Here is a 17091-nt window from a genome sequence, read left to right as displayed (position 1 = left end):
AAGGGCCCAGGGTGGATGCATTTCCTAGATGACTTTGTCATTCTAGAAGGCACAGTGGATCAACACAAGTATGCATCTATCCTTGGGTACCAGGTCCACCCCTACACGCACACTGTTTTTCGTTGGCACGAAGGCATCTACCAGCAGGACAATGCCATGTGTCACACAGCTAGCAGTGCGCGCATGTGGTTCAAAGAATGCCAGGATGAATTTACCATACTGTCTTGGCCACGAAACTCCCTGGATTTAAACTAAATGGAGAATCCATGGCACCATCTTGATTGTGCTGCCTGCGCCATGGATCCTCAAGCAAGAAACCGAGTGCAGCTGGCAATGATGCTGGAGTTGGTGTGGCTACACATCTCTTTCAGTACTTTCCAGAACCTCACTGACACACTTCCAGCAGTCCACACTGCAAAAGGTTGCTATTCAGGCTTTTGACAATTGGTCACATAATGTGAGTGGATAGTGTAAATATTTTTTTGATTTAGCTGTCTTTTCATACGCAGTGGTAATGGAATTGATTTTAAAATTGGAAATTTACTCAACAGTAGTAGGCATTTCTGCTGGAGATAGTAAAATTCTAGATAGGGGCCAGTGTCATACTTATGCGTTTTGTGCAGCAGTGTTGTCAACACTTGGAGTGATGGTATGGTGAGAACCAAAGGGGTTGTGTCAGCTGCTGGTCTACATAGCCAGTCAGTGAGTAACGAGTAGATAAAGTGTTTTGAAGCAAGAGACAAAGAAAAGTATAGTCACATTCTCGTGTCAGTATATACAAAATCCACTATGTATTGGGGAGGGGGCAGCTGTATTCTCAGGTCCCAGAATAACCACAATGTCAGAATTTGTAGGAAAATATTTGTGACAACTGAGATTATAAATTTCATTGTTCGATGTATATAGAAACACACAGGCCATTTTCTCAAAGAACCTCACTAAAAATAGGGGATCTTCTTATATTTGGGGTTGTCTTATACTCGGGTAAATAAAGTAGTTCTGATTTTATAATATTTCTGATTTTATAATATCAGTGCAGAAACTTGAGACAGTGAAGCATAATTCTTTATTTTAGACACCTGAATGCTGTTACAAAATATTGCCACAGATGATGTAAGTGGTTATGATGTTGGACTGCCAAGTGGGTGAACTTCTGTTGTGTCAAATTCTTCACCATCACCACCCCCCTCCCCCCTATCCATTCCCCCCTCCCTCTTCCTCGCTGTTTGCTTTATTCAAATTTGTGTCTGTGTTGTGGTATAATGTCTGTTTGCAACAGCGAGGTGTAAGAGTGGGACTTATAATGACAGTTGATTCTGCACAACTACTCTATTAGCATCCAAAAGAGAGTGAGTTTCGAATGGGAACTGCAAACATTTGATGACAAGAAGACAAGTCAACATAATCCTCTACAGGAAAATGCATCTGGTGTGTCATACAGAGCACTAGTGACAGTACGTGTGTCATATGATAGGAATCTCTTATTGACACATCTAATTTGCATGACCAGTAAGTGAGTTAGATACGCCACCTTGCCCAAAATAGGTGTTCGTATGAAGGTGAATGTGATGACTCTCAAGGAAATGATGAAAACATAATAGTTTGTCTCTTAAACTGCAACAAATGAATGCAGCAGTTTCACAATTACACAGATTCTCTGTGCTCTGTCAAAACATATGGTTTTGAAGTTGCGTTCTTTTTTGAAAGTCTTGACTCTTGAATTCTTTTGTTGTAACGTAGTTCACACCTGTTTATTTCTGTGAGGTGTCTATGTGGTATCTCGCCTGCTCTCACTATTCACCCCATTTACTTGTGACGGTATCATATTCTTACCAAATGACACATATTCTATAGCCAAAGTATAACATGACAACTGCCAAGACTGCAGAAAGAGAACAAACATTTCAATAACTGACAGACAGTTCATAATGTTGTGGGGGCAGAATGGCATGAGGGAGTTTAGAACACGGTTTGCCCACTTGACAGGCCAATACCATTACCATTACCATTACCCATAACACCATTACTGTTTTAGGCTGCTATTTATTGCAATTTTTGTCCTTGGACTGTTCACTGTTTCTATTTTGCTTTTTACCCCCACAGTTCAGTACACCTTCTTCCAGTTTTCATTCTTGATCCGTGTTCAGTTTATGACGGGCTATCCACTGGGCCACCTTACCACTAAATCTGAGGGAGGATGCGATGGGGAGTTTCCCTTGTGAGTAAAGCAGTAGTCACAAAATTTTGCAGTCTGGAAAGGTACTCAGTTTAAAAAAAGGAAGAATCCCTGTAGCATCCCAGAAACCAATGCATTAATATCATGACAAATCAGTGAAAAACATATAGGATGAAAGAAAGATTGGCTGTCCTCTCATCATTGAGTGTGATGGGTGTTTGTTTACAATCATATTCATAATGGCTGTAGTCTTAAAAACATTCAAATTTAATTTGAGGTAACTATATGGTGTAATGTTCCTGATACTAAAAGTCTGGCATTTTTCTTGAGTGGTGATTGCTAATTATTACTTTAGCTCACCTTTAGTCTCAGCTGTGGATAAAACTTGGACTTTGTTTTCAGATTTGGTAGCAAACCCCAGAAGCCAAGAATTTAGCACAAGAACCAATTGCATAAATAAATACGACACTTCTCAGATCTATGTGCCATGCATTCTTGCCCTCAAATGCAGTGACTCTTCATATTAAATATTTTTCTGCATGGAACTTTACAATAATTGCTTTGTTTTCAATCTCAGTGTAAATGTCAAGTTCACAGATTGAAATACGTCAGCAGAACAATTACATATTTCAAAGTCATTTGTTGACTTAAGTAATTTTCCCTGTTGTTAGTTGTGGCTCTTGCCCCAGGAGCTATGTGATTCTCCGACCTGGGGCAGTGATTCATGGAGTATGTGCAAACACTCCCCTGCAGTTATTGCCAATTGCTTTGTTAATGCAATCATCGTCCCATTTTGAAAACATGCATAGCTCCACCAGGTTACTTGACACATGGAAATATGCAGATTGTTCATCATTGAAGTTCCAGTTTCAGAACCCTTTAGAAAGAGAACCACTGCTGAGAATGACATCAAATTTGAAAAAATATTGTTGATGTAGGGGGAACCGTCATAGAACAAACAAATAAAATTAATGAAAATTTGACCAACAGATGTCACAGTGAGCATCAGGAGATGTACACCAACAGACATGCAGCATATCACCCAGCACGATTGTCTTCATGAAGGATTGTGCACTGCACACTGCAAGAAAAGCTCTTTTACAAAAATGGTGACTGTGTGCCAGTAGCCCTGCAGTAGTTTCGGACACTCAAGGACATGAAAAAAGGCATTGGCCTGATGTCTGCTAGTAGGAGAAAATGATTACAAAATTTGATACGACAGGTTCTTTTGAAGTGCATTTTGGCAGAGGGAGGAAGGCAGTTGGTGTGTCATTTGCCGAAGATGAGGCGACTGCATTTCAGGAGGGATTGAGGAATGTTGTGCAAACATGCAGTGCATGGGGAGTTGCCCAAAAATTGGGCATGCCTGTGAGTACACTGCATAAAATCCTACAAAACGTCCTACATTGTTATCCATACAAAATCATCTTTATCTGTGGTACTGATTTAGACCAAAGCAGTGAATTAAAGTATGTACCAGTGCCAGAATTCAGACCCAGGTCTCCAGCTTACTGGACAGATATACTAACTGTTATGCCACAATGGCACTGCGGCTACCGTAGCTGCATGAAATGCCCTAGTACGTCTCTCTCTCTGATACAAAGTCCATCTCATGCTTGAGCCCATTAATGTCCTTCTTCTAAACTTGCATCAGTATCACCAAGACTCTGCAGTATTATCGCAGATAAAGGTGAAACTCAGTATGTCTCAAGACCATCAGCTGCATATGACAAATAATAAAAATCTCCCTTGTTCTGGAATTGCTTGCTGCTGACCTGCCAGCAAGTCCGATGTTCACTCGAAGCTCTTGCTCAAAGTGGATAATTAATGGCCATGGAAAATTCTGTGAGCAGACAAAGCCCATTTTCGTAGCCAAGGACATGTCAATAAGCAGAATTGGAGAATATGAGCGGAAGAATGTTCACGTGCGCATCAACTAGTACCACTTCAATCTTCCAGGGCGACACTGTAGTGCATGCTGAAGGCAGTGTTTATCATAGGGAGGTTTTTTTAAAAAAAAGAGAGAGAGAGAGAGAGAGAGGTAAGACCTGCTCCTGATAATCACTATGAGTCATCTGTGCACCATCATTCCAACCCTTCAGCAGCATGGATGTGTGTATGGGATCATTCTTAGGCAATATGACTGTCTTCTGCATATTGTGCAGCCAGTGAAGTGATTGCTTGCAGGGGCATTTCAGAAATTCTAGAATTATCGGCCATGCCATTCGTATCACCAGATCATAATCCGTGTGACTTCTGGCAGAGGGGTCATCTGAAAGATGATGTGTTCAGTGCACCTGAGACACTCTGATCTAATGCGGGAAATGCTGTTTCGTGATTTGAGCTTGTGGCAAAAAACGATGGGCAGCATATTGAACATGTCTTGTCCTAGTCTCATGACAATTAGAAACAAGTGTTGCTTTTTATGTAGTTTTTGGACCTAGGACAATTAAAAACGGATGTCATTTTGCTTTTTATGCAATTTTTGGTCCCAGAACAATTAAAAACTAATGTCTTTTGCTTTTTATGTGGTTTTTGGCCTGAGTGCAATTAAAATCCAATTTTTTCCATCCAGTATGGTATGAACTTGCTGTGATGAATGGGGTTACCTAACTAACAGAGCCACAACTATTGCCTATGGAACTTGAGCGGTCATGCACAGTGAATAGTGCAGACGGTGTAATGTGCAACTCAAGTCATAGCCATCACATTGCGATTCATCTGTCATTTGTAACTGATGCCATTTATGGTAAGATGCTTACAGCACCACCTTTGGTAAATTTCTGAATTTTTGTTTGTTGCATGATGTTTCCTCTGCATCAATAATATGCTGTTCACATTTGACATTGTTCTGTGCAGTGGATCGCTTTCTATAGCATTTTTCAACTATAACTTAAATTATAGACATCCTGTATACCAAAAGCAGTCATAAAAGTTGTGCTTGACGTGTTTTATGTAATTTCTGGCTTGCTCCTTGTGGTCGAAGCTGAGTAAGAACACTTCATGGAGTAAGAACACTTCATGAAATCTGTCACCTGGCATAACTTTTAAAGTATTTACCTTTCCCTTTTAATCTTGCCACCGTAGTTGTTCTCTTGAAGTAGAGGTTCTGCTAATCAGTGCCTCTGAAATCCCATGTATAGCAAAGAAAAGGCTTTGACTTCTTTGTGTTCTGCAGCTGTTGTTGGAGCAAAAGAAGATAACATCTACTACTCATATCACGAAAATGCACATCCAGCACTTTTACAAACATATATTTCCTATACCGATAGTCAGTGTGACTTGTGAATTTGAGTAGAACACAACTTTACATATGCCTCGAAGGCTTAACATGACAAACCAGATTACTATATATTTCATTTGTCGCAAAATCGTATTGTCTTTTGTTTTCATTCTTGAGAAGTGTGGTTGTTCTTTGATGGTCAAGCCACCGGCAAAGCCGTGATGCCAAAACGTAAAAGACCTTGCACACAGCAGGGAAGCCTTTATTTGTCGCTACCTATTGTCGTTTTCTCATATCCCACACCTCCCATTTAATGCCTGCACATATGAAAACGAACACCCACAAACAGTATATGTTCCGCAACTTACTCCCTACTTATTAATACTCTGTCACAATCATCTTTCCTTGTACTACACATGGAGTATGAAATGTCTGTTGCCTAAACAACATGCTCTCTTACATATTTTACAATGTTACATTGTTTTATAATTCACAAGAATCTCTTGCTGGCTAGGCAGATGTAGGACTACACATCGCTGTTCTGTAATGATTTGCAACACATGTTTTGCTTCACATAAATACATCTGTGTCCATCATAAATCTTTGTTGTGTTCCATTGAAATAATTTAAATTTTGACATTTGTGTGTCTTTAAGTAGGACAATATTTTTCAGAATCTTGATACATCTTTCCCTTAACACCCAAGGAAAAGTGTCTTTGTTTCTGAAGTGTTGAATGCCAATCTCTGCTTGTTGATATTATTGTTACCTTCATTGTGATTTGTACATGAAGTATGATTTTTCAGTGTGTGTTGCTAAATTGGAATGCATTGTCTTCAAATAGGAAATGTGAGGTCAGTAAATAATTATATATCTGAAGAGACAGTTGAAAATTTGTGCAAGTTTAAGATGTAAATCTGCTTCTTGTGAGCAGTTCCTCGCACTTTAGACCATCCAAGTGGCATACCTTCTGTTCTCTCTGTCTCACTTGATTTTGCTTTTTGTGTGTATGAATAACAATAAATTTTATGCTATTGCAGGCATTTGTTGTCACCCATGCTAAAGAACACATATTACTGTTAACATTCCACAAATGATTGCGGTTTGTGCATGTCAAGGCACGAACAGGGATTGTGTTGTTGATGATTCCAAGTGATAGTTACGGTACGTGCACAGTGCTTTCTGCTTAAAGAAATCTTACAACCTGCAAATTATATCTCAAGTTTGCTTATGCAGAACGTGTCAAGTAGCACCTCCATCACTGATGACAACTCGCAACAAATGGAATAGAAATTCAGTAACTTGCTATAACATAATGCTTGCATTAGCTATGGCATTCACAGTGAAGTGCTCAGAACGCTTCTGAATGCTCATTGGCTGTTGGAGGATGCGTGATGTAGATGCACTGAACAAGCCTATAAACAACTTCTATTGTTCATGACCCCAGCGATAGCATATTAAAGAATATATGTTAGTGTTTTGATGATGTTAATATGGCAGTTTGACAATTAAATGTCTGCTTTAGTAATTATGCTGATACCTGACACGTCTTAGCATTAAATTTTGTTTTGTTGTGTTTACAGGCATTGAATATTGCTTTTGAAAAGTTCAGCTACTCCATGGAAGAAAAAAAGAATGGAGGACAGGTCAAAAGTGAACTTCTTAGTAAATATCGTGAATTACCCAAAAAATATAATAAAATAATAAATTTTGGACAAAGACTGTGGATAGCAATGGCAAGAGGAGAAAACACAGAGGCCAACATAGATGCATTATATGAAATTGCAGACACTGTAGAAGAGCTGTGGCGTGGAGATACATTGCTTCTTCAAGGCTATCCTATGCTAACTCAGCTGAATGTAGGAGTAGTTTACCTTCTCAGTCGTATTTTTGATATGGTGAGTTTTGTTAAATATTACTTCAAAAACCAAATAAGTAATTGTGTTGTTTTTGATAATTCTGCTGGATGTTCGGTATTTATTACAATATCAATTACAGCTCCTAGAGGGGGAAAGGGGGGGGGAGGGGGTGGAGTGAGAGAGAGAGAGAGAGAGAGAGAGAGAGAGAGAGTGTGTGGGGCCATTATGCATGTAGCATAACAATAAGCCGCAGTGGGATCCCTGCATCCAGAAAATATTTCTAGCTATGTGGCAAAGGTGTAGCATCCATAAAGTCATGAGACATTCTAGAACATTTCAGTTGTGGACATTCTTTCATTAAATATTCCACAGTCAGTTCATGATCTCTACCAAGTGAGAGAATTGTAAAGTCCATTTTCATAGTTTGAGTCCTTGCATGTGGAACGACCTGCCCTTTTCATCAGTTCTGCCTAGTTCTCAAAACCCTTTAGTTTAGCTGAGAAATCTGTGAAATCTTATTGATAAATTGATTTGTGTTGGGTGCAGTGCTTCATCACTGTTGAAATTCTTTCTCGTACCCTACCATATTTGACTCTAGGACTTACTGGATTCGTGGACTTAAACTGGTTCAGTGGGAGTTCATGAAGGATTTTGAGGCCCCATCAATGGTTGGAATCATTTAGTTCCTCTAGTTGTCTTATCATAGTTTCCTGTTATTCAGTTTCGAGGGCGGTGGTGGTGGATAGAATAATGTGCGTATAAACGAGGCAATGTGTCAGATCAATTTGCATCAGGATTCTAGTTTCTATGTTTTACATACAAACTGAATGTGCTGTTTGTGTCTTTTCCTCATTATCTTTCATTGACTGGATTGAAACTATTGAGTATTGTGATACATTGTGTGTTTTCCAATGTCTGTGAGTGCTGTGCAATATCTGTACTATAACCTCAGTTGCTGTCTACATTTGTGCTTTGTACAAAATTTGTCAGTAGTACCTGCATTTAGACAGTCATCTTCATTTGGACAGTCATTATCCCTCTAATTGGAGTTTTATTTTTGTGAATTTTTAGAAGCTTATGATCGTCATCCATAAAATTTTTTGTAACAAATAGATGGTTATGAACATTACATTTTTGTTATGTAAACTTTGGCAGCGATGTCTTGTTTGAAAAATCATTTTCTGCTTAATTTCAGTGTAGCTACCTCATGTAATTATTGTAACACTTCCATCTTTTCTTTTTTTGTATGTTGACCAATTTGTTCTGTGGAAGGGTTCGATAGTCTATAATCATGATGTAAACAGGCCTCATATGAAGTACAGTGTAGCTGTGTAAGATTGTGTTCTATGAATAACTGTCACATCAGTTCTAGTAGGTGTCCTGTTTCAAATGCGGTATATACACTCCTGGAAATTGAAATAAGAACACCGTGAGTTCATTGTCCCAGGAAGGGGAAACTTTATTGACACATTCCTGGGGTCAGATACATCACATGATCACACTGACAGAACCACAGGCACATAGACACAGGCAACAGAGCATGCACAATGTCGGCACTAGTACAGTGTATATCCACCTTTCGCAGCAATGCAGGCTGCTATTCTCCCATGGAGACGATCGTAGAGATGCTGGATGTAGTCCTGTGGAACGGCTTGCCATGCCATTTCCACCTGGCGCCTCAGTTGGACCAGCGTTCGTGCCGGACGTGCAGACCGCGTGAGACGACGCTTCATCCAGTCCCAAACATGCTCAATGGGGGACAGATCCGGAGATCTTGCTGGCCAGGGTAGTTGACTTACACCTTCTAGAGCACGTTGGGTGGCACGGGGTACATGCGGACGTGCATTGTCCTGTTGGAACAGCAAGTTCCCTTGCCGGTCTAGGAATGGTAGAACGATGGGTTCGATGACGGTTTGGATGTACCGTGCACTATTCAGTGTCCCCTCTACGATCACCAGTGGTGTACGGCCAGTGTAGGAGATCGCTCCCCACACCATGATGCCAGGTGTTGGCCCTGTGTGCCTCGGTCATATGCAGTCCTGATTGTGGCGCTCACCTGCACGGCGCCAAACACGCATACGACCATCATTGGCACCAAGGCAGAAGCGACTCTCATCGCTGAAGACGACACGTCTCCATTCGTCCCTCCATTCACGCCTGTCGCGACACCACTGGAGGCGGGCTGCACGATGTTGGGGCGTGACCGGAAGACGGCCTAACGATGTGCGGGACCGTAGCCCAGCTTCATGGAGATGGTTGCGAATGGTCCTCGCCGATACCCCAGGAGCAACAGTGTCCCTAATTTGCTGGGAAGTGGCGGTGCGGTCCCCTACGGCACTGCGTAGGATCCTACGGTCTTGGCGTGCATCCGTGCGTCGCTGCGATCCGGTCCCAGGTCGACGGGCACGTGCACCTTCCGCCGACCACTGGCGACAACATCGATGTACTGTGGAGACCTCACGCCCCACTTGTTGAGCAATTCGGCGGTACGTCCACCCGGCCTCCCGCATGCCCACTATACGCCCTCGCTCAAAGTCCATCAACTGCACATACGGTTCAGGTCCACGCTGTCGCGGCATGCTACCAGTATTAAAGACTGCGATGGAGCTCCGTATGCCACGGCAAACTGGCTGACACTGACGGCGGCGGTGCACAAATGCTGCGCAGCTAGCGCCATTCGACGGCCAACACCGCGGTTCCTGGTGTGTCCGCTGTGCCGTGCGTGTGATCATTGCTTGTACAGCCCTCTCGCAGTGTCCGGAGCAAGTATGGTGGGTCTGACACACCGGTGTCAATGTGTTCTTTTTTCCATTTCCAGGAGTGTATTTTCTGCATTTGTGGTTCACTTCTGCTATTTTTTAATAAGCTACAAGAGTTTGTTAGTGAATATAACCTTGACAAAACAAAAGTATGGGACACAAAGTTTAGACTATTTCAGGAAATAAGTAAATTTTATCCTAGGGTTTTTCTCTTGTAATAACACTTACCTCTTTCCTGGGCATTTCAGTTCTTGAACAGGACCTGTCATCCTAATAGCATTAAAGATCTTGAAATAAAAAGAAAATAATTGGGCTTAATGTAAAGTTGGGTCCTACTTATTTACTTTTCAGAAAAAAGAAAAAAAACATTGCACCACCTTTATGCAGCCCTCTGTGAATGAATGTTCTTGTTAATGGGCAGTGGTTCAAATATATGATGAATAATGGTGCCCCTAAGGGAAATGATGCCAATGGCCCTGCTGCAGTGGTAACTCAGGTTCCCCTCAGTTCACTGAAGTTAAGCACTGTCGGGCTTGGCTATCAGTTGGATGGATCACTGTGTGGGTCTGTTGAGCGCTGTTGACAAGCGGGATGCACTCAGCCTTTGTGAGGCCAATTGAAAAGCTGTTTGGTACAGAAGTGGCAGCTCCAATCACAAAAACTGACAATGGGCATGAGAGCAGTGTGCCTAGCACATGCCTCTCCATGTCTGCATCCCATGATGCCTATTGACTGGCTATGACATGGCAATTGTCTTGTGACAGCCAGAGCGACAGCACCAGCAGCAGCGAGTACTGTTTGTATAAAGCGTTTTTGTACTTATTTGCTGCGCTTAGCTTTTAAATAGTTTTTCTGGGAAAACCTAGCGTAATTTTCGCGTCTCGTATTTCAGTGAGTGTTTCTTGATTATCAGAGTAGCTCATCAGAAGATTATCTTGGGAATTTGTCACCGTATAGAGTAGGGTAAACATAGTCATGTGTAGGGGCTGTGGTTGTTGTGAGCGGACGCAAGGAGAATTGGCCACTCTTCGGGGGCAGTTGGAGGCTTTGTCTGTTAGGCTCATCGAGCTCGAGGCGCAGGCGTCGGCTCGTAGTGGCGTTGGGGCAACTGTGGTGAGACCTATGCCTACTTCGGTGGCCTTGGAATCACATGGAACCCCTGATGTCGCTGCGTCTTCCGGCAGTGAGCATCTTACCGGTCAGCCATCACTCCAGGGTGAATGGCGGACAGTGGTGGGCTCGCGCGTGCCTGGCCGAAAGGCGAAGGTGGGATCTGGCCGCGTGGCAGCTGCCTTACCCCTTTCCAACAGGTACGGGGTGCTTCCTAGTGGTGATGACATCGTTTCCGAGCCACCACAGGGTGCCTCGCCTGTTGGGCCAGTGGCCGATTCTCCGGCAAGGTCCCGACAGTCACAGAGGGCGGGCCTATTAGTTATAGGGAGCTCCAACGTTAGGCGGGTTATGGAGCCCCTCAGGAAAATAGCGGGTAGGTCGGGGAAGAATGCCAGTGTGCACTCGGTGTGCTTGCCGGGGGGTCTCGTCCGTAATGTGGAGGAGGCCCTTCCGGCAGCTATTGAACGCACTGGGTGTGACCGGCTGCAGATAGTAGCACATGTCGGAACGAATGACGCCTGCCGCTTGGGTTCTGAGGCCATCCTTGGTTCCTTCCGGCGGCTGGCTGATTTGGTGAAGACAACCAGCATCGCACGCGGAGTGCAAGCTGAGCTTAATATCTGCAGCATAGTGCCCAGAGTCGATCGCGGTCCTCTGGTTTGGAGCCGTGTGGAGGGTCTAAACCAGAGGCTCAGACGACTCTGCGACTATAATGGTTGCAAATTCATCGACCTCCGTTATTGGGTGGAGAACTGTAGGGCCCCCCTAGACAGGTCAGGCGTGCACTACACACCGGAAGCAGCTACTAGGGTAGCAGAGTACGTGTGGCGTGCACACGGGGGTTTTTTAGGTTAGAGGGACCCCCCCTTGGGCGAAACGATAAAATACCTGACGGCTTACCAGAGAGGACATTATCATCGTTGATAAAGAATGTCCGTCCTCAGAGACCAAAAACAGGAAAAGTTAACGTAATATTGGTAAACTGCAGGAGTATCCAGGGCAAGGTTCCTGAATTAGTATCTCTTATTGAAGGAAATAGTGCGCATATAGTATTAGGAACGGAAAGTTGGTTAAAACCGGAAGTGAACAGTAACGAAATCCTAGACACAGAATGGAATATATACCGCAAGGATAGGATAAACGCCAATGGTGGAGGAGTATTTATAGCAGTAAAGAATTCAATAATATCCAGTGAAGTTATTAGCGAATGCGAATGTGAAATAATCTGGGTTAAGTTAAGTATCAAAGGTGGGTCAGATATGATAGTCGGATGCTTCTATAGACCACCTGCATCAGCAACCGTAGTAGTTGAGCGCCTCAGAGAGAACCTGCAGAACGTCGTGAAGAAGTTTCGTGATCATACTATTGTAATAGGGGGAGACTTCAATCTACCAGGTATAGAATGGGATAGTCACACAATCAGAACTGGAGCCAGGGACAGAGACTCTTGTGACATTATCCTGACTGCTTTGTCCGAGAATTACTTCGAGCAGATAGTTAGAGAACCAACTCGTGAAGCTAACGTTTTAGACCTCATAGCAACAAATAGACCGGAACTTTTCGACTCCGTGAATGTAGAAGAGGGTATCAGTGATCATAAGTCAGTGGTTGCATCAATGACTACAAGTGTAATAAGAAATGCCAAGAAAGGAAGGAAAATATATTTGCTTAACAAGAGTGATAGGGCACAAATCGCAGAATATCTGAGTGACCACCATCAAACGTTCATTTCTGAGGAAGAGGATGTGGAACAAAAATGGAAAAAATTCAGAAACATCGTCCAGTACGCCTTAGATAAGTTCGTACCGACTAGGGTCCAAAGCGAGGGGAAAGATCCACCGTGGTATAACAATCATGTACGAAAGGTACTACGGAAACAAAGAAAGCTTCATCATAGGTTTAGGAGTAGTCGAATCATAGCTGATAAGGAAAAGCTGAACGAAGCGAAAAAGAGCGTAAAGAGAGCAATGAGAGAAGCATTCAACGAATTCGAACATAAAACATTGGCAAACAATCTAAACAAGAACCCTAAAAAGTTTTGGTCATACGTAAAATCGGTAAGCGGATCTAAATCCCCTATTCAGTCACTCGTTGACCACGATGGAACCGAAACAGAGGACGACCGAAGAAAGGCAGAAATACTGAATTCAGTGTTCCGAAACAGTTTCACTGCGGAAAATCGTAACACGGTCCCTGACTTCAGCCGTCGCACGGACGCCAAAATGGAAAATATTGAAATAAACGATATCGGAATTGAAAAACAACTGCTATCACTTAGTAGCGGAAAAGCATCCGGACCAGACGAGATACCCTTAAGATTCTACAGTGATTATGCTAAAGAACTTGCCCCCTTTCTATCAGCAATTTATCGTAGATCGCTGGAAGAACGTAAAGTACCTAGCGACTGGAAGAAAGCGCAGGTCGTTCCCATTTTCAAGAAGGGTCATAAATCAGATGCGAATAATTATAGGCCTATTTCGCTTACGTCAATCTGTTGTAGAATAATGGAACATGTTTTGTGTTCTCGTATTATGACGTTCTTAGATAATACAAATCTCCTTCATCATAACCAACATGGATTCCGCAAACAGAGATCATGTGAAACTCAGCTCGCCCTATTTGCCCAAGAAATTCACAGTGCCGTAGACACTGGCGAGCAGATTGATGCCGTATTCCTGGACTTCAGGAAGGCATTTGATACGGTTCCGCACTTACGTTTAGTGAAAAAAATACGAGCTTACGGAATATCGGACCAGGTTTGTGATTGGATTCAGGATTTCCTAGAAGAAAGAACACAACATGTCATTCTTAACGGTTCAAAATCTGCAGATGTAGAGGTAATTTCGGGAGTACCGCAGGGAAGCGTGATAGGACCTTTATTGTTTACAATATACATAAATGACTTAGTTGACAACATCGGTAGCTCCGTGAGGCTATTTGCAGATGACACGGTTGTCTACAAGAAAGTAGCAACATCAGAAGACTCGTACGTACTCCAGGAGGACCTACAGAGGATTAATGCATGGTGCGACAGCTGGCAGCTTTCCCTAAACGTAGATAAATGTAATATAATGCGCATACATAGGGGCAGAAATCCATTCCAGTACGATTATGCCATAGGTGGTAAATCATTGGAAGCGGTAACGACCGTAAAATACTTAGGAGTTACTATCCGTAGCGATCTGAAGTGGAATGATCACATAAAACAAATAGTGGGAAAAGCAGGCGCCAGGTTGAGATTCATAGGAAGAATTCTAAGAAAATGTGACTCATCGACGAAAGAAGTAGCTTACAAAACGCTTGTTCGTCCGATTCTTGAGTATTGCTCATCAGTATGGGACCCTTACCAGGTTGGATTAATAGAAGAGATAGACATGATCCAGCGAAAAGCAGCGCGATTCGTCATGGGGACATTTAGTCAGCGCGAGAGCGTTACGGAGATGCTGAACAAGCTCCGGTGGCGGACACTTCAAGAAAGGCGTTACGCAATACGGAGAGGTTTATTATCGAAATTACGAGAGAGCACATTCCGGGAAGAGATGGGCAACATATTACTACCGCCCACATATATCTCGCGTAATGATCACAACGAAAAGATCCGAGAAATTAGAGCAAATACGGAGACTTACAAGCAGTCGTTCTTTCCACGCACAATTCGTGAATGGAACAGGGAAGGGGGGATCAGATAGTGGTACAATAAGTACCCTCCGCCACACACCGTAAGGTGGCTCGCGGAGTATAGATGTAGATGTAGATGTACTGTTGGTCCTTCTGAGGGATTTCAGACAGAGTTAGTTAGGGAAATAATAGCAAGGTATAGGAAGGATCATCTTGTGCACACAATATGTATGCCTTGGGGCCTCATTCAGCATGATGAAGTGGCTGTTGTTCCAAAGTTACCATAGATACCACTTGATATGATACTTGGTACTAGGTTATTCCCTGATGTTCTGATGACATGCCATGCCCAATACACACAAAGAAAAAGTTTTAACAAGTAGACTCCTGTTATAAGCTATGTAAAGTGATGATAAAGGTGTGTTCAGTTGTTTATGTGAGGGTCACAGGCCTCCTGTAGGGCATTACATCACAGGGTAAACAATTATGTACTTCCTGAAGAAGGGCAGCATTCTTTTCAGTAGTTGCAGGGGCAGCAGTCTGAATGATTGGCTGATCCAGTTTAGTAACACTAGCCAATGTGTCCATTTTGTGTTGGTACTACAAACAGCTGAAATCATGGGTAACTACAGCCACTATATTTTGCAGGAACATACAGCGCTACTGTATGGTTAGTGATTATGGCACCTGCTTAGGTAGAATATTCCTGACAGAAGATGGCTTCCCATTCAGATGTCCAGGTGAGAACTGCTGAGGAGGATATTGTCACCACAGAAACAAATTTAGCATTCTACACGTCAGAGCATTGAATAACAATCTGTTATTTGGACAGATATGTTAATGAATTTAGAAGTATAAATGATAGATTGAAGTTAGATATATAGTAGGATTTAGTGCTGTGTGGTGGCAGTAAGAACAAGATTTCAGATCTGGTGAGCACAGGATTATCTACAGACAATCAAATATTGCTGGAGTAGATCTAATAATGAATAAGAAAATAGGAATGTGGGCGAACTGCTAAGAACAGCAGAGTGATCACACATTATTGTAGCCAACACAGAAACAAAGCCAACACCCACCACAATAGTACAAGTTTATGTCCCTAGTAATGAAGAGACTAAAGGGAAATATTTTAAGGTAAAAGAAATCTAATTGTTTCATTAAGGGAGATGAAAATTTGTGTGTAGTTGGTGGACTGGAATTCAATAGTAGGAAAAGGAAGAGAAGCAAAAATAGTAAGAGAACATAGATAGGGAGAAAGAAATGAAAGGGAAACCCACATGGTAGAATTTCGCACAGGGCACAATTTAATCATTGCAAACACTCTTTTTAAAAGCTATTAAAGGAAGTTCTGTATGTGGAAGAGACCTGGAAATATTGTAATGTTACAAATAGATTATATAATGTTAAGACAGATTTGAAGCTGCAAAACATTGCCGAGGGCAGATTTAGACACTGATTGAGAGCTGTGGACACTGTGATTGTGAGCTGCAAATTAAAATTGCAGAAATTATAAAAAGTTGGAAATTAAGAATACAGGATCTTGATAAGTTGAAATAATCAGAAGTTATTGATAGTTTCAGAGGGGTCATTTGGAGAATTATTGTTCACTGTATGGATCTACACTAAAGAGCCAAAGAAACTGCTACCTCTACCTTATATTGTGTAGGCCCCTGCGAGCATGCAGAATTGCCACAACACGACATAGCAAGGACTTGACTAATGTCTGAAGTAGTGCTGGAGAGAAATGACACCATCAATCCTGCAGGGCTGTCCATAAATCTGTAAGAGTATGGGAGGGTGCAGATCTCTTCTCAACAGCACATTCCAAGGCATCCCAGATATGCTCAATAATGTTCATGTCTGAGGAGTTTGGTGGCCAGGGGAATTGTTTAAACTCAGATGAGTGTTCCTGAAGCACTCTGTACCAATTCTGGTGTATGGGGGTGTCACATTGCCCTGCTGGAATTGCCCAAGTCCTTCGGAATGCACAATGGACATTAATGGATGCAGGTGATCAGACAGGATGCGTGTCACCTGTCAGAGTCTTATCTAGACATATCAGGAATCCCATATCACTCCTACTGCACATGTTCCACACCATTACGGAACCTCCACCAGCTTGAATAATCTCCTGCTGACATGCAGGGTCCATGGAATCATGAGATTATCTCCATACCTTTACATAACCATTCACTCAATACAATTTTAAATGAGATTTGTCCGACCAGGCAACAGGTTTCCAGTCATCAACAGTCCAATGTCAGTGTCGAAGGGCCCAGGTGAGGCATAAAGCTCTGTGTTACGCAGTTGTCAAGGGTACATGAGTGGGCCAGTCGTCAAGG

The 17091-nt window shown here is 42.5% G+C and overlaps 1 protein-coding gene across 7 annotated transcripts in view; it reads left to right on the top strand.

Annotated features, from left to right (window-relative positions):
* Positions 1-17091, top strand: part of LOC124615425 (cap-specific mRNA (nucleoside-2'-O-)-methyltransferase 2) — a 310465-nt gene that overhangs the window by 212418 nt on the left and 80956 nt on the right. For 6 of the 7 annotated variants that reach the window (XM_047143304.1, XM_047143300.1, XM_047143301.1 and 3 more), the window contains one exon: positions 6981-7295. The exons of the other annotated variant lie outside the window; for it this stretch is intronic. In XM_047143304.1, the coding sequence (XP_046999260.1) occupies positions 6981-7295 (315 nt within the window). The remainder of the gene's footprint in view (positions 1-6980; positions 7296-17091) is intronic. 7 annotated transcript variants of the gene reach the window in all.

The sequence above is a fragment of the Schistocerca americana genome, chromosome 5, assembly GCF_021461395.2.
Source record: "Schistocerca americana isolate TAMUIC-IGC-003095 chromosome 5, iqSchAmer2.1, whole genome shotgun sequence".
NCBI lineage: Eukaryota > Metazoa > Arthropoda > Insecta > Orthoptera > Acrididae > Schistocerca > Schistocerca americana.
Note: the sequence above shows the minus strand (reverse complement) of the source record. Positions and strands in the feature narration are given on the sequence as shown.